The sequence below is a fragment of the Equus caballus genome, chromosome 19 (assembly GCF_041296265.1).
Source record: "Equus caballus isolate H_3958 breed thoroughbred chromosome 19, TB-T2T, whole genome shotgun sequence".
Classification (NCBI taxonomy): domain Eukaryota; kingdom Metazoa; phylum Chordata; class Mammalia; order Perissodactyla; family Equidae; genus Equus; species Equus caballus.
The window spans coordinates 11923416-11942392 of record NC_091702.1 but is presented as its reverse complement, the minus strand read 5'-3'; the positions used below and the strand labels follow the sequence as shown (position 1 = coordinate 11942392).

The following is an 18977-nucleotide window of genomic DNA, read 5'->3' as shown; positions in this document are numbered from 1 at the left end:
CGAACAGGAAGATGACCCCCCCATGGACGGGGTGGGCAGGGCTCCCCTAGGACCATGAGGTCCCTGTTTCCAAAGAAAACCCGAAGGGAAGGGGTTGAGCCTTGGCCGAGGAAGCCAGAGCCCTGCCGGATTCTCTGGATTCTGACCCCCTCCTGAGGTCTGGGTCAGTCCCTCCAACTTTCTGGGCCTCAGATTCCCAAATGGACAAAGAACACGTTTTGTAAGAGCAAAGTCAAAATGGACCCTCTGCAAATGAAACAAGTACCATGCTTTGACCTCCCCCCACTGCTTATCCTCCAAGGAGACTTCGAACCTACACGGTGTCTATTACTGGGTAAAATCACCCTCAGCACACAAAACTGATAATGGTTAAAATGGCACACGGTGAACTTTATCAGTGACTAAATATCGATGGAAGAAGAAATACATCCGAATATATTTTGATATGACTGATAAGATTCAGGAAAGTTTACTTGCTAGAAAGAATAACACCTAAACAAAACTTAAAATGTCAGAACCTGTAGTCAGTAAATTATGATGTAGATTAAAAGAAATTCAGTCATTTGCATAACAATTAATTGATTCTGAGAAAAAATAGATTCAGTGAATTAATAACAAAATGGATACACTGGAATTGTTTTATGGTGCTTATTTTATAGCAGTCAAGGAATTAATAATACTATATTGCATTTTGAAAGTCACTAATAGCGTAAATCTTAGAAGTTCTCATCACAAGAAACACATTTGTAACTCTTGATGATAGACGTCAACCAGACTTCTTATAGTGATCATTTCACAATATACACACATATTGAATCATTCTGATGTAGACCTGAAACTGATATAAAACAAACTTAAATTTAATATTAAAAATGTCTTACTATGTTTTCTCTGAAAAATACATGGTCACAAAAATTTTGCAGAGTTCTGTATAATTCTGATTTCAAGGTTCTCTTAGGCCCAGAATGAAAACATTTGTCTGATCAAAGTTGCCTCAGGTACAAGGGCTGAGACAAACACCAGGGTCAGAATGGAAGAGCACGAATGGAAACACTAAATCATCCTCTGCTCATTTCTTTGCATTTGCACTTTTAACAGAAAATCTATTTTTATTGGCTTAAAATGCACATAATGTGAAACTTACCGTCTGGCCATTTTTCTGTGCGCACGCCATCAAGCACATTGACTTCCTTACGCGCATCCTCAGTGTGTTGGCCACAGTCGTACGGTGGTGCAGCCATCACCACAGTCCATCTTCAGAACTCTTGTCACCCCACAGAACTGAAGCTCTGTCCCCACTCATCGCTCACTCCCCTTCCCCTGCTCCCGCCCCTGGCCAACAGCATCCGCTGTCCGTCTCTCTGAATCTGACCATTTCAGGAATGCCATATAAGTGGAGTCACACAAGGCCAGTATACTTGGGACTGGTTGATTTCATTTAGCATAATTTATTAAAGGTTCATCCATGTTGTCTCATATCTCAGAATATCCTTAGTTTTTAAGGATGAATAACATGCAATTGTATATATATACATGCCCATGTTGCTTCTCCATTCATCCCTGGATGGATCCTTGGGCTGTTCCACGTTTCAGCGATCATGAACAATGATGCCGTGAACATGGGTGTTCAAATATGTCTTTGAGACCAACTTTTCAGCTCTGAGGTGTATATATCCTGTAGTAGAATTGTTGGGTCATTTAGTGATTCTATTTTTAACTGTTTTAATGAAATGCCATGCTGATTTCCACAGCAGCTATACCATTTTACATTCCAGCCACAGTGTACGTGGGTCCAATATCTCCACATCTTTGCCAGCATGCCTTTCTTCACTGTCTGTTTTTTGGGGGTGCCGTCACATGGATGTGAGGTGGTGTCTCATTGAGATTTTGACTTACATTTCCCCAGTGATTAGTCACATTAAGCATCTTTTTAGATGCTTGTTGACCATTTGCGTATCTTCTTGGAGGAAAAGTCTACTCAAGTACTTTGCCCATTTTTGATTTGGGTTGTTTGTTTTTTTGTTGTTGAGCTGAGAAGTTCTATGTCTATTCTGGAGATTCAGCCCTTGTCAGATAGATCATTTGCAAATATGGGCTCCCATGCTGCATGGGTTGTGTTTTTACTCTGTTGATGTTGTCTTCAGAGGCAGAAAAGGTTTTAATATTCACGAATTTTGGCGTCTGTACTCTGTTTTTCATTGCCTATGCCTTGAGTGTCATATCCATGAAATCATTGCCAAGTCCTATTGTGAAACGTTTTGTCCCATGTTTTCCTCAAAGTGTTTCAGTTCTTACATTTGGGTCTTGATCCATTGAGAATTAAGTTTTATATCTGGCGTGAGGTCAGAATCCAAGTTTAGATTTTGCATGAAAATATCCACTTTTTCAGGAACCACTGGTTGAAAAGACTGTCTTTTCCCCGTTGAACAACCTTGGCCACCTTATTTCTGGGCTCTCTATTCTGTTCCGATGCTCTATGTGTCTGTCTTTATGCCCTTACAATGCTGTTTTGATATCGTAGGTTTGTAGCAAGTTTTACATCAGTAAAAACAGAGTCCTCCAACTTAGTACTTCCTTTCAAGACTATTTTAGACATCTGGGCATACTTGAGATTCCATATGAATTTTAGGATGGGTGTCTTTCAGCACAAAATGTCATTGGGATTTTGATAAGGACTGCATTTAATTGCTTCATCTCTTTGGAGGAAGCTGACATCTTAACAACAAGGAGGCTTCCAATCCACGATCACAGGACGCCTCTCATTTCTGGTAGTGCCGGGTGGTGTTCAGGTGGAGGGGACAGCACTCTTCCAAGTAGTCACGCAGGGTCCCAGAATTCCTCCACACTGTGCCTTCAGCATTTCCTCAGAACTCATCGACATCTGCATCCAGTCAAGGGAGAGAAAAATGTGTGTCAAATGCATGTGGGAAGTTTTCAAGGACTGGGTGTGGATGTAGCACACGTCTGTGCCACCCTCTCCCCTGGCCAGAACTACGCACAGAACCAGCAGACCCTAACAGTCGGCACTGCAGGCAGAATCAGCGGACCCCACCAAATTTGGGACTGTGGACTAACCAAGGGCTAGAGACTCAGCGTCCCAGGGAACCATCTGCCAGCTCCAGCTGCCTGCTACCACTCTGACTGGCACTGTGGACGAACCCAGGGCTGAGACAGATGCTCTGCTAGAGCATCCTGTCAGACTACACTGGCCCGTTAACCTGCGCCTGGAAAGTCACTTAGCTCAGGAGCTCAATGCAGGGAGAGTGGAGCTGAGATGCACGAGACACTTACCCACAGCCCTCAGAGACAGCAAAAAAGACGGAGAATCCAAAGGCTTCATGGGTACCAATGCTTGTGGTTTCTCATCCCCGAAGCCATGAGAAGTGTCCTTCGAATCCTGCTGCTGCCACCAAGCTGTTAAGAAAGAAAATACAACTGTGTAAGTCTAAAGAACTTCATTGCTTTATTCACCAATTCCTGCATCCGGAGGCATCCAATCTAGCAGATAGAAAGCAGCTCCAAGGAGCTGTACAGAATGAAAGACTTTGAAAGGCAGAAGGGAGAAGAAAAAGAAGTCACAGCAGGCGGGAGGATCGCTCGGTTATTGCAAGGTTACTTTCCTCAGGGGACAGCAGCAGTCTATGATGTGGAATACCTACCTAGTGCTGATTGGGGGATTCCTAATCCACTGGTTTAAGATTCTGTTTCCGGGAGAGTCGAAAATCTAATGAAGTCAAGACTCAGTTTGGTGACGTGGGGCTTAGCGTAAGAGGCTCCTCTTGGGGCCCGCCGTCTGGTTTTGACACATGACTCTGCTGGCCCCCTGCTGGCCCCAGGTACACCCGGGTTTCCCTTCCTGACCATTGTTGGTCACACATCCACTGCACCTGCCTCCAGTTCTCCCCCTTCCACACCGCAATCCCCGCCATGACTCCCTCTGACACTATCACGACTTCTCCCACCACACTGCCCTGCTTTCCACAAGGCCAGCAAGAGGCTTCGTAAGCACCACTTCATCAGTCCAGTGGGCTGAGCGGGCTGCCCAGCATCGGGACTCAGAAACTGGTGAGCCTGTCACACGGCCTCCAATCACTGGTACCCCAGGTGAAGTGCCTGCCCTGATGAGAAACTCAAATTTAGCCAGCTCCATCGAACAGCATCTTTGCCCCAAGCTTCCCTTCAAAATACTCCACACATTTTCTGCCCCAGCTGTTTTTTGAGGAGTCATTTTGGGGGAGCCTTTGAGGCCACCTTGGTGATTCTGTGCCCAGGCACAAGCAGCTCTTGGCCCACACACGCTTTGATTGTATCACCTGGAATCGTAGAGCACAGGGAGCCACTAGATGGGCACCAATCACTGGTTTGACCACCAAGAGCCCTGTGAATATTTTAAAGTGGGAACGTCCACTTTCGGGTCTTCCTGTGGGCGCACGTCACAAGGCGCTCCCTGGTACCCCGCTCTCCCCCACATCCTCTGACCAGCTTTCCCCAGGCGATGTTCTGCAGTACATCATTGTCTCCACCGACCTGCCCCTAGAGGTGCACCCCACAGGCCACAAGTCCCTGAGTTTCCTGCCCTGCCAGGCTACCACCGACCCAAACAGATATGTCTGTTCTACTAGGATGACTGGACTGGCATAGGGGAGTGGCCCTAGCCACAGAAAAGCAGGTAATTGAGGCCACCCAGAAGTGTGGACAAACAACCCAACACGGACAGCAGCTCCATGAGACTCTATTCTACTCCTTGTAGGACAGTCGCCTAAGTCTCTGCCAAATGGTTTTAGGAAACCACCTGGCCTCAGACTATCTCTACTGGCCAAGGAAGGAGGGGTCGGGGCCCTCCCATGGTCTACCACCTGCATGTACATCAACTGACAAGTTCAAACCTACCTACACCAGAGGGTCCAAGAGGTGAGAATATTGTCGAGTATAACCGAGATCTCTGAACAGATTCCCAGGGCCCCCAAGACCACTGACCTATTTTCTTGGCTGGTCTTTTCAAGGTGGAGACCATGACTATGGACTGGATCTCAGACTGTTGCTTGTGTGATTTTCGTACTTGCCTCTAGACCCTAATCAGATGTTTACTCTCAGGGCTACACCATGCCTTACCCCTAATAGCTGCATGAATTACCCTAATTTCAAATTTTCACTGAAGAAAATCTGCTCAACATAAAATACACCATTTTAAGTATTTGAAAGTACACAAGTCAGTGAGGTTTAGGACAATGAGAATGTTGTGTGGCTATCACTACTATCTAATTCCAGAACAGTTTTAATGCCTTGAAAAGAAACCACACTCACTCCCTCTGTGCTTTGCCCTAACCCAAGGCCATGGAAGCACCTCATCTGTTTCCTCTCCCTGCGGATTTGGTATTCTGGACATTTCATTCAAATGGAATCAAAGAACCTGTGGCTTTGTGTACCACTTCAATTAGACACTTTTTTTAAGGATCATCCAGGGCCGAGCACGTCGCAGTGCTTTCTTCCTTTTTAGGGCTGTGTTATATCCCATAGTATCAATATGCCACATTTGCTTTATGTGTTCATAATTTGGTAGAAAGTTGGGTTTCTTTCACTTTTGGACTACTGCAAATACTGCTGCTTTGAATGTCCATGGACAGGTTTTCCTGTGAGTGACCATATGTTTTCCATGTTCTTTTGGAGCCGCCTCACAATGGACTATCCAGCTCAATGGTACTGATTGCTCGAAGATCTTAAGAAACGCAAGGCTATTCTCTACAGTGGCTGCATCATTTTACATTCTCACCAGTGATGTATGAGGGCTCCCCTTGCTCCTCATCTTTACCAACACTTGTGATTTTCCTTTATGTTGAATACAGCCTACATACTGAGTTCGAAACAGTAGCACATTGTGGTTTGAATTTCCGTTTCCCTAATCATGAATGACATCGAGCATCTCTCTTGTGCTTATGGGCCATCTGAATATCTTCTGGAGAAATGTCTATTCCAACCGTTTGCCTATTTTAATTGTTTTATTTCTCTTTTATTACTGACTTCTAAGAGATATTTATGTATTCTGAAGACTACATTATACAAGTTGAAAGCCGGAGAATTCAAAACCCCACTTTCAACAATGGATAGAACATCCAGACAGAAACTAAGGAAACAGCAGAAATAAATGACATTAAATACTAAGGACATTGTATTGAAGAGCAGCAGAATACACATTCTTCTCAAGAGCACACAGAATATTTTCCAGAAGAGATCATGTTTGAGGTCACAAAACAAATCTTAACAAAATTAAGACAACTGAAATTATACCAAGTATCTGTCCTGAACACAATGGCATGAAACTAGAAATCAACATCGTAAGGAAACCTGCATCATTCCTGAGAGATGGAAATTAAACAGCAGCCTCTTACACAGACATTAGGTCAAGGAGGAAATCAAGAGGGAAATTTAAATATAGCTCAAGACAAAAAGAATTAAAAACACAACAAAACTACGGGATGCAGCAAAAATAATACTAAGAGGGAAGTTTACAGTGATTAACTTGTAACATCTTAAAGAATGATCTCAAATTAACAACCTAACTGACAACACACAACACTGACAACTAGAAAAAGGGAAAACTGAACCCAAAGTTAGCAGAGAGATGGAAGTCACAAAGGTGAGAACAGAAAAAAGGAAATAGAGGAGGAAGGCAAAAGATCAAAAGGATGAGCTAATGTTTTGAAAAAAGAAAATGGACCAATGCTTAGAAGATAGAATGCCTCAGAAAAGAGAGAAGAAGCAAGTAAAGTAAATGAGAATTGAAAGAGCAGGTCTTACAACTGATGCTTCAGAAATAAAAGGATCATAGAGATGCTTCTGAGCTCTGGCTCACTAACACGATGGGTGACCCAGCAGACTGAGTAAGTTCCTAGAAGCAACCTACCCAGTCTCACCCATGAGGAAACAGACAACTGAAGAGACCAGTGACAGAGAAGGAGGCTGAGTCACTGATCACAAATCTCCCACAAGGAGGAGAGGGAGTGAGGGCCCGACTTCATCGCAGACGCAGAGCCGGCCTGCCCAGCAGCAGGCTGACTCCTATGCACCTGCTGGCGCCCTGCATGCTCCTGCAGACGCAGGCCCCTGGCTCACCCTGGCGCACGCCAGCTCTAGTGGCCTCAAGCAGAGTCCTTGGCACCAGGGACTCAGCAGGCTCCAGAAACCCAGGCCCCCATCTCAGCCTAGTGCCTGCCATCTTCAGCAGCCCGAGGTGGCTCCCGTGACCCCAAGTTTTGTCCCTGGGACCAGGCTTCTGGTGGGTAGTGGAGGATCCACACTGTGGCTGATGCAGTGCCTGCCTTCTCCCGTGGCCTCAGGCAGCTTCCATGGCAGGGCTCCCAGTGGGTTCTGACAAACCAGGACCCCAGCTCACTTCAGCATTTACTGACTCCAGCGACCCCAGGCAGATCCCAGGGCACCAGGCTCCCGATGGGCTCCTGGGAACTCAGGCCCATGTCTCACCAGGGCACCTTACAGGTCCAGCAGCCCCAGGCAGCTCCCAGGGAAACAGGCTCCTGGCAGGCCCCTCCATAACCAGGTCCCCAACTAACACAAGTGCTTGCTGACTCAGGTGGCCCCTGACAGCTCCCACGGCACCAGGCACCAACAGCTTCCCAGGAACCCAGGCTTCTACCTTAAAACAGCACCTGCTGGCTCCTGTGACCCCTGGCTGATCCCATAGCTCCTGGCTCCCAGCTGGCTCCCAGGATCCCAGACTTCTGACCCACTCCAGCACATGCTGTCTCTCATGACACCTGGCTCTGCCAGACTCCCGTGAACAAAGACTCCCAGCTCACCTCAGCACCAACCAACTCCCATGGCCCCGGATGACTCCTGCCGCCCCCGGTTCTCAATCACCACGTGCAAACCCATGCTCCAGGGCTGGTACTCACCAACTCAGGTCCCAGCTGTGCCCAGGACTAGACTGGATGACATGCACCAAGCTTTCCACTCACCCCAGCACCGGGCTGCCCAAGGACTCCAGCAGCAAGCCTGCCCCGGGACCCCACCAGATGGCCCACATGGAACCCCGAGATGGGCTCACTGTGCCCAAGCCCGTCAGTAAAGCCTGGGAGAGGCGCCCACTTCCTCAAATTTTCTGACCTCACAGCAACGCCACAAAGATTGTGAATAATCAAAGACCCATAACACCACCAAAGAGAATTATAAAACTCCAATGTCTGAAGAAGAAATGGGGATATAAGAACTATCTGACCAACGCTTCAGAACACTGCTCTTGAAAAATTCAGTCAGCTATTGAATTAAGATCCCTACTAACGGAAGTTAGGAAAATCGTGCAAGAACAAATGAGATGATCAACACAGAAATAGAAATCATTAAGGCAAAACAAACAGCAATACTAGAGTTAAAGACACAAAGACTGCACTGAAAAATTCCATAAAGAGCTTCAAAATCAGATTCAACAAGGTAGAAGCAATAAGTAGTGAAGAAGAAAACATGACGTTTGAAATCATCCAGTCAAAGGAGCAAGAAGAAAAAGCATGAATGGGGTGAGGAAAGCCGATGTAAATTATGGGATCCCATAACCAAAACAGCTGTGCATTATTGGATCACCAGAGGAAAAGAGAGGGAGAACAGAAAACAAAGTTTGTTAACAAAAATAATCGCTGACAAGTTCCCAAATCTGGAGAGAGATTTAGACATCCACGTTCAGGAAGCTAATACGTCACCCCAACATTTCAGACTCAAATCATCTTCTCCAAGGCAGATTATAATAAAACTATCAGAACTCAAAAAAGGATCATACAACATGATCAAGTCCAACATTTGCAAATCAATAAATGTGACATGCCACACTAATCGAATGAAGGTGAAAATCAGAAAATTAACTCAGCAGATGTAGAAAAAGCATTTGACAAGATCCAGCACCCCTTCAAGATAAAAACTATCAATACATTGATTATTGGAGGAACATACACAAACTTAATAGAAGGTTTACACGACAAACACACACGTAAGAGCATACTGAACGGTGAAAGGCTGAAAGCTTTCTTGCAAAAGATCGAGAGCAAGCCAAGGGTGCCCACTCTCAACAAGACTTAGGAAGGCTTAATCAGAGAAATTTGGCAAGAGAAAGGAATAAAACGCATCCGAACCTCAAAGAAACAAATATAAGTACCTCTGTTTGCAGACGGTATGATCTTATTTAGAGAAAGTCCTAAAGACTTTCCCCTAAACTGTTAGAACTAATAAATGAATTTAGTGAAGCTTCAGGATACAAATACACAAATCAGTGGCGTTTCTGCACGCTAGCAATGAGCCATCTAAAAAAGATATGAATGAAACAATCCTGTCTACAAAAGCATCACAAACAATGAAATGCTTAAGAATAAATTTAACCAAGAAGGTGAACCATCTATACACTGCCAGCTATAAGACAGTGATGAAACAAATTGAAGAAGACACAAAGAAATGGACAGACATCCTACGTTCACGGATCAGAAGGAATTAATGGTGTTAAAACTACCACCCAATGCTATCCAATGCCATCTCAAGATTCAACGCAATTCCCATTAAAATTCCCAGGGTATTTTTAACAGAAACAGGAAAAACAATCCTAACATTCTTATGGACCCACAAAAGACCTCAAATAACCAAAGCAATGCCAAGAAAGAAAATCAAAGCTGGAGACATCACAATTCCTGATTTCAAACTTTATTACAAGGATATGGTAATAAAAATGGTAAGGTACAGGTTTAAAAATAAACACATAGACCCACACAACAGAATCAGGAGCCCAGAAGTAAAACCACACACATACACTCAGCAAACAGTTCACATCTGAGGTAAGAAGATTCAAGGCAGAAAGGAAAGTCTCTACAATAATTGGTGTAGGGAAAACTGGGTAAGCACATGCAGAATGAAATTGGACCCCAATTTCACACCACTCTAAAAAATTATCTCTAAAGGAATTAAAGACCTAAATGTAAAACCCATAACGGTACCACTACTACAAGAAAACATAGGGGAAAAGCCCCTTGAAATTGGTCTTGGCCATGATTATTTGGATGGAACACCGAAAGTTCAAGCAACAAAAGCAGAACTTAGCAAGTGGGATTACATCAATCCATAAAGTTTCCTCACAGCAAAAGAAACAATCAGCCAAAAAAAGGGGATTAATATCCACAATATATACGGAATTCTTACACGTCAAGAGCAAAGAAACCAAAAGTATGATTTACAAATGGTCAAAGAACTTGAATACTTTTCCAAAGAAGACATAAAAATGGCCAACAGGTACATGAAAAGATGCTCATAATCACTAACCATTGGGGAAATGCAATCAAAACTGTAATGAGCTATCACCTCACACCTACCAAATTGGTTATCCAGAAGACGACAGACAGAAAGCACTGGTGACGCTGCATAGAAAAAGGAACCCTGTGCACTGATGGCATGAAGGTAAATGGGTATAGCCACAGTGGAAAGTAGTGGGGAATCTTCTCAAAGAAATAAAAACAGAACTACTCTAGGATCAAACAGTTCCATTCATGGGTGTATATCCAAAGGAACTGAAATCAATAAGTTGAGGAAATGTCTGCATCCCCATCTTCATTTCAGCATTATTCACAGAGCCAGGACATGGAAACGATCCAAGTGCACACCAATGGATAAATATGTAAAGAAAACGTGATATACAGATATGTAACTAGAAATATAATATAGAATGCAATATTATTCAGCCATAGAAAACAATGAAATCTGGCCTTTTGCAACAACATGGATGGACCTTGAGGGCATTATGCTAAGTGAAATAAGTCAGACAAAGAAAAATACTACATGTTCTCACTTACATGGAATCTAAAAAAACTGAACTCAGTGACATAGACAGGAGAATAGTGTTTGCTAGGGTCTGCAGGGTGGGGGAAATGGGGACATGTGGGTCAAAGTGTACAAATCTCCAGCTATAAAATGAGTAAGTTCTGGGGATCTAATGTACAGCATGGTGACCATAATTAACAATACTGTATTACATAATTGGAAGATTGTAAGACAGTAAATCTTAAAAGTTATCACTAGAAAAAAAAAAGCTAATTATGTGATGGAATAGAGGTCCTAACTCACCTTATTGGGGCAATCATTTCTCAACACATACCTGTATCAAATCATCGTCTTTCACACCTTAAACTGACATATGTTTTACGTCACTAACATCTGAATAAATCTGAAAAAATTCTCCGAACAAATGAAAACTTAGGAGTAGATAACGTACTGGTGAATTCCACCAAACTTATAAGGAAACATTAACAACAAACCTTACACTCGTCAAAGAAGTGAAAGAAAGAGAATAGTTCCACACTCATTTTCTGAGGCCAGCATTACCCTGATAGCAACACCAGACAGGGACAACCAAAGAAAATAAATTTGTAGACTATTACCTCTGACGACTAGAGTTGCAAAATCCTCCACAAACTATTTCCAAACAAAATTCACCAGCACATTAAGAGTATACGATGTGACCAAGAGAGATTTGTTCCTGGAATGCAAGGATGGTTCAACATACAAAAATCCATCAATGCAACAGGCCAATCACAAAAAGGAAGGGAAGAAAAAACATTATCATCTCCATCGATGCAGAAAAGTACTGGACAAAATACAACACCCTTTCATGATAACACCATTCTACACATAGAAATAGAAGAAAATGACCTCCACATATTAAAAGCCATATAGGAAAAAGCCGCAGTGAACAAAATACTCAACGCTGAAAGACTGAAAGCTTTTCCTGTCAGATCAGGAATAAGGCAAAGATGTGTGATCTCATCACTTTCATTCAACATAGTACTGGAAGTGCTGACCAGAGCATTTAGGCAAGAAAAAGAAATAAAAGCCATCCAAATTGGAAAGGAAGACGTAAGACTATCACTGTTTGCAGATGATATACTCTTATACAGAGAAAATTCTATAGAGACCACTGAAAATCTACTCAACCTAATAAATGAATTCAGCAAACTAGCAGGATACAAAGATGGCACACAAAACTCAATGGCAGTTCTACACATAAATCATGAAAACTCTCAAAAAGGAAGTTATCAAAAAGACAGTCCCTCAGGCCCCCGCCCATGAATCCATGAGAGAACACGAGGGATGAGAGACACAAGGCAATCAAACAAGATCCTCATATTTATTGATGGTAAAAAACAGATCTCTATAAGGAGCTTGAATTAAAAAACATAACAAGGCCATGAACCCCATGTAAAATAGCCTTTACGTGGAAAGCAGTTGATGCTCCTTATTTCTTTAAGCCCATTTTCCCTCATGTCAATACCTTCATGAAAAATCTTGGCCTAGGGAGATGTTATTCCAAAGACCACCCAAATACTGCTTTCCTTAAGACTCTTCATACTCTCCTCAAGCCTCATTTCTATGGGCATCTTCCAGACTCAAAAAAGGTGATGGAGAAAAACCTGCCAACCTTCCTTTTCATTCCATGCAGGAGGAAGAGAATTCTTTAGATGTACTGATCTCAAGTCAAAGGGCAACAGGTATGGACTACAAGGGGCATCTCAAAAGGTACGGAGAAAAAACGTCCAAGAATGACGGAAAGGAAACCACAGGTGGTACCACTAAAGTTGTGGAGGGCCATAAGCTGCCATTCCTTGAAAACAACGGCAGAGCAGGTCATGACAGCAGTAGGGAGAAGGAAAGATGACATGGGAATGACTGCAGAGGGACAGATAACACCCAAGGCCTTGCTCAGACTGTGCATTTGAATCAAGCTCACACAAGTCACAGGCAAACCCAGGGTTCCAGCCCAGGGCTGCGTTCATGATTGGCTTCCCTAAAAAAGCTGCTTCAAGTCAACGCCCAAACTGGATGCCGGACATAGAAGGTGAGCAACAGAGGAGTGGGTGTGGACAGACACCGGGAGGTCACTGTGGCATCTCCAGGTCCCACGATGAACACAAGCGACTGGGACTGATCACTACACACGGGGCCAGAAAGATGAATCCTGCGATAAAAGCATGGAATTACTATTGTTAGTACTTTTACAAAAAATGCTAAAGCAATGAGACCAGTGAATCTTTACAATCTGTAACAGCTGAACGAGCGAGCAGCACCTGAGCCGTTCATCATTTAATGTACGAACAAGTAAAATTCGTGTTGTGTATCTAAAGCTCCATTTTGCAAAAATCACTCAGAACAGCAAAGCCTACACAATATAATTACGGTACTTTCTGCTACACAGGAATGCATACAAGGGACAATTAGCATACAGCAAACCGGGATTCCGATGTACTGATCAGGAACTCTAGATGAAGAAAAGGGCCAACAGAATTTGGAGATGAGTCTGCAATATAGTGATGATAAGAGCTGTGCTTATTGAGGGGATGTATGTTATCTGCCACACCTTGTTCTATGTGTTTCCAAGGGATCACCTTTCTAAAAACTACAATTCTATGCAGGAGGAACTATTGCTACCACACCGTTTCACAGCTGGAGGAGCTGAGGCTCAGAGAAATTCACTTCCTCTAGGTTACGCACCTATTAGGTGTCAGGGACAGGATTGGAACCCAGGCAGGTTGACTCCAGAGCTCATGGTCTGAACTCCCATGGTAAACTGCCTCCATTCGGGAGAGCGCGAAGAGCAGAAGTCTTAGAGTTAGGCCGAACTGGGTTCACATCCCGACTCTGCCAACACCTGTGACCACAGAGACGTCACTTCACCTCTGTGATCCTCAGTTTCTTTATCTGAAAACTGAGATGGTCACGCCTACCTTACAGGGTTGAAAAATGAGATCCCATGGAAGGCACTGGGCTCACTGGTGAGGCCTCATGGTAGCTGCTATTTGTTGTTAACCGGAACAGAGCATCTCTGAGAACCCTGGCAGAGTCTCTGTCTGGGAGAACAAGAGAAAACCAAGAAGGCACTTCAGGAAGCTGACAGACTGAGGAAGGGGCAGAGCTAACGGAGCATATAACACTGAGAATTTAGTTTCCTCCTGCAATCAATGGAAAGCTATTGGATGATTTAAATAATAGGGTAATATAGTAATATTTGTACTTTTTAGTGATAAAAGTGCTACATGCCTGTTTTGAAACTTGCAAACAAGATAGAGCTGCTTAGAAGGAAGAGCTCCCCTGACCCTCCCATGAGCACTTAGAAATGTCACTGCAGCAGCCACATGGGAGTTGGACTGAGGCAGAGGACAGTGGTTAGGGTACTTCTCCAGTCCAGGCAGGAGACGGAGGAGGACTGAACTCAGAGGGTGGCAGTGGGGCCGGGCAGGAGGGGACAGAGGAGCTCGTGGGGGAGCTGTCAGAAAGAAGTCTGCAGTCAAGTGGAGAGGGAATCAATGCGATGCTAGGAAAGGAGGTCAGATGGAGAGTCACGTGCCAATGAGAGGAAGCCTTGGGCTTCAAAGGGCGCACAAGTGACCAGGAAGAGAGGAAGATGACAGACCTGCTGGTGTTGAACGGGCTGCGGAGTGGAAGCGATGCAAATGGGTATCCCAGGTCCAGAGCTCCAGTGTCTGGGGGACCCCGGGAATGGTTTATTGCCACCTGCTGATTCAAGGACCATAAGCACACACCTACAGTCAGAAACACTTAAAAGATTACTCACAAACGCAATGTTCTAGGAGTTTTAACAGAAAAATTGAGAAACAAGCCATGAGAAACAAGGCTAAGATATCATTTGGCTTTGAACACTGGACTTTGATGAAGAAAGGAGGAAGGAGTAGAAAGACAAAAAGGAACGAGAAGGACGGAGTGGGGTCAGGAACTCAGCAGCACTTGTTAACTGGGCTTCAGACCTTTAGTCAACTGCTTCAGACTCAGGCCATCTGCTTCCTAACGTGACTGACCTGTATCCTCAAGCAGTGTCATTCAAATTAGAAGTACCATGTGGTCAAGCTATTGTAGAGGCACCTTCTCACTACACAGGGACCTTATCAGCACTGCCTGGCGCTGGTTCTGAGCAGCTGTCCTGCATCATCGCTGTGTGGCAGGATGTCCCACCAGGTGGAAAGTGCCCATCCCCATTTCTCTAGCACTTTCTTCCTTGTCCTTCCCTCAGGCAGGTCCAGGATGCTCTCTTTTCTGAAAACTGCTCCCACGCTGGGATTCTTCGTCCCATCAGATTGACTCTTGTTCCCCCTGTGCTCCATTCTCCTGTTCAAGACAAGCACAAGGGCCCTCTGCACGGTGAGGGTTTTGCTTTGACTCACTCTGGGGAGACAGACAGAAGACAACACAAAGAATAAATCTGGGGAATTGCGAAGGTCATGGAGCTATATAAATTCCTAAGAGGCACCTCTGATTCACATTACCATCCTCAGTGATATGGCGATTACTACAATCCCCCTGGGCCTTATTCCCCAGTGGGCTCTCATCCAGCTTCCCCACTTCACACAAAGCTCCGAAGCCATAAAATAAAAGCATGTTCATTCTGTCTACATAAAAAATCTCAAACAGCAAACACTTCCATGAGCAAGGTTTAAAAGAAAGACAACACTTGGGGAACAAGTAACTGAAACTTCCCTACAAAGGACCAATTTCCTTAGTATATAAAGGGCTCCTGCAAAGCAATAACAAAAGACCACTCATTCAGTAGACAAACGGGCAATGGATATAACAAGGCAGTGCAGAGAAATGGGAATATGGATGGCTCTCGAACATGTGAGGTGTTCCTACTGAAGAGAAATTTAAAACCCTACCACGAGATGTCCCTCACCCCTTAGACTGGCAAAGCAGGAGTCCGGCCACATTCTGTGTGTGTGCGTGTGAGGAAACACGTGCTCTCTTACACTCCTGCTGGTGTGTAGACTGGCATCACCTCCACGGACAGCTGTCCAGCAATATCCACCACACTACAGATGCACCAACCTTCCATTCCAGAAATCTGACTTCCAGGAATTCACCCTTCAGATATCCTCACGTGTGCAAAATGACATACAAACAAGGTGACTGACAGCATTGCTTCTCACACAAAGGGACTGGAAACAACCCACGTGTCTCTCAATAAGACAGTGCTTAAATACTGTTTCTGCGCGATAATGTTCCTACCAGCTATAAGAAAGACCGTGGGGTCAGCCCAGTGGCGCAGTGGTTACGTTCGTGGGCTCCTCTTTGGCAGCCCAGGGTTCGTAGGTTCGGATCCCTGCTCTGGACCTGCTCACTGCTCATCTGGCCATGCTGTGGCACTGTCCCACAGACAAAATAGAGGAAGACTGGCACAGGTGTTAGCTCAGCGACAACCTTCCTCAAGCAAAAAGAGGAAGATTGACAACAGATGTTAGCTCGGGGCCAATCTTCTCAGTAAAAACAATAAACAAAACAGAACAAAGAACAGAAGCTGGGGCCGCGCGGATGCTGTAGTGCTTAAGTTCATGTGTTTGCTTTGGCGGCCTGGGATTTGCAGGTTCGGATCCCAGACGTGGACCTCCACACCAGTCATCACAGCATCCCACATCAAAATAGAAGAACATTGGCACAGACGTCAGCTCAGGGATAATCTTCTTAAAGACAAAGAGGAAGATTGGCAAGAGATGTTAGCTCAGGGCCAATCTTCCTCATCAAAACAAAAAACAACCAGAAGCTTATCCTAAGAAAGTGTAGACTTTGGCGGAAGTCCTAGGAATCTGGTGCAACTTCAATGCAAGGCAGACGTTGGAGAATCTCTGGAGATGAGAATCGCAAGCTAGACACGGACTATTCAGTGACGCTGTGCTAAGGAGTTTGGATGTGGTTCTGAAGGCCATGGGGAAGCTCTAGGGAATCATAAGGAGGGGCTTTAGAAAGATGCGACCACACCAGTGCCCAGGACGGAAAGGATAAGACGCAAGGACAAGATCGATGTTCACTGCACAACGTCATTCCGAGGGAGACAGGCTACCTGTGGACGACTAAGGCAGAGAAGCAAGAGGAAAACACGGGGATGACCAACCACTTACAACCTGCTCTGTGTCCGCATCACAGTAAACGATTGTTTCTGAAAGGCATGAAAGTAAATTAATTACACTCTCCTTTCTAAGAAGCATGCCAAACAGCTTTTACGTTTGTAGCAGGGCTCATCAAAAAAGTTTGGAATCATTACTCTGGTCATTTTCCTCATTTTATAAACGACTCACAGGGCCTGACCCGTGGCCGAGTGGTTGAAGTTCCACGTGCTCTGCTTCAGCAGCCCAGGTTCAGGGGTTTGGATCCTGGGTGGAGACGCACACCACTCGTCAGCCATGCTGTGGGGGTGACCCACACACGAAATAGAGGAAGACTGGCACAGAAGTCAGCTCAGGGCTAACATGCCTCAAGCAAAAAGAGGAAGATTGGCAACAGATGTTGGATTAGGGTGACTCTTCCTTGGCAAAAAAGAAAGAAAAAAAGACCCATTCATAGTGTATCTATAAGCACAGATGTGAGATGCATCCCTGTCCTCACCCTCACTAGAGTCCTTTGCAAGAAGCTGGCAAGAAACCTGGCTTCTTGCCAAATGTGCCGGGATTAGGATGAAAAAACGAAACAGGACACAGCAGAGCACAGGTAACCGGAAGGCTGACAGTTTTGTTTTCGTTTTTAGGCAAGCAAAACTATTTAAAGATGAAGAAATAGAGCAGAAAAAAATCCACTGACATTCTCCTATGAAAGAAACAGGATGGCCTTCTAAAAGAAAACAATTTCTAGGCCAATGTTGCCTGACACCCTAAGACTATTTTCCCTTAAAAATAATCTTTGGGGTCCATTTCCAGTAACATGGGGGCCAAAATCACCTGAAACTCCTCCCACAGAGTGACACACTTAGAAATAAGGACTGAAAAACGTCAGCCTCTTTAAGTAAAGCTGAGTTTGCAGGTAATTGAAGAAACTCCTAGGGGTCCACGCCCAGAGCATTTAGCGGACGTGGAGTTCAGCAGCTCTGAGGCTGGGCCACGGCAGCTTGGTCATCTCCCTAGTGAGGTGCTCAGGTTCTGGTGGCCATGTGGAGGCAGGAGACAGAGCCTTGGACCTCAGTACGGCCGGGGTTGGAATCGAGACCCCTGTGGAAAGTTGGAGCCTTCACAGGCCCACAGCTTCAGTGAGGGCGAGCTAGACGAGAACCGGCTCAGGAGCGTGGAGACAGCCTGGGCCTGGTGAGGTGGAGGCAAAGGTCCCCCATGAGGACGCGGAGCTCCAAGCCTGCTTGCACGCGGGCCTGGGCCTCAGGATGTGTCTCTCCTGCAAGGTCCAGTGATCCTCCAGGTCAAAGTCAGCATGAAGGACCCCTCGCTGTTGGTCTCCCTCGAATCCAGGCAGAAGCAACAAAGATGGCTCTAGAGGGTCATCTTTCCCACAGGATCCCCACAGGCAAAGCCGCCCCGAGCACGATGCACAACAAAAACTCACAGAGCACACGAGAGCACCACCACGAGCCCCTGTGAGAACCAGGAGCTGCATTCGACACCAGCCCTTCAGACAGTGGAATCATCTGACCCACAGGCTAAAACGGCCGTGTTAACATGATTAACGGTGTAAGTGAAAACAGGGAGTAAGAACAGACTTTTGTTTTTAGAAAAAGACCAAGTGGTTGTGAAAGAGAATTCCAGAAATTAAAAAGAAAAACGTTTTCAAGTTAAAAACTCAATGGAGAGGTTAAACCACAGATTGAGCACAGCTAAGGAGAAAAGTGGTGAAATGGAATACGGACACAGAACACAGCACAGAGAGAGAAACAGAAATAGGAAAGAGAGGGAAAGAGACACAGAGAGCTAAGGGAAAAAAGTCACCTTCACAGAAGCAATGGGGAGACTGTTCCCAGACAGATGGAGTGGGATGTGAATGCTCAGCTCAGGAAGTGAGTCCTGAGCAGGAAGAACACAGCTGCCTTCACACCCAAGGCACTTAGGTGAGTCACCAGAACACCAGCACAAGTGATCACAGCGAGAACACAGCATCTCCTATGTGCTCAACGCTTTACTCAAAGATCATCCTTTTAATATGTTGGCCTATTTCCTTCCAGTCTT

The 18977-nt window shown here is 45.0% G+C and overlaps 1 protein-coding gene across 2 annotated transcripts in view; it reads right to left on the bottom strand.

The window, feature by feature from the left end:
* Positions 1–1422: 1422 nt before the first annotated feature.
* The window catches only part of LOC138919101 (protein phosphatase 1L-like), a 63747-nt gene continuing 46192 nt past the window's right edge, over positions 1423–18977 (bottom strand). The window contains exons 2-5 of one of the 2 annotated variants that reach the window (XM_070243193.1): positions 14847–15153; positions 13758–13880; positions 3292–3414; positions 1423–2881 (exon numbers count right to left, since the gene is read on the bottom strand). In XM_070243193.1, the coding sequence (XP_070099294.1) occupies positions 15118–15153 (36 nt within the window). In that variant the 3' untranslated portion in view covers positions 1423–2881; positions 3292–3414; positions 13758–13880; positions 14847–15117. The remainder of the gene's footprint in view (positions 2882–3291; positions 3415–13757; positions 13881–14846; positions 15154–18977) is intronic. The other variant, XM_070243191.1, reaches the window with a different exon arrangement.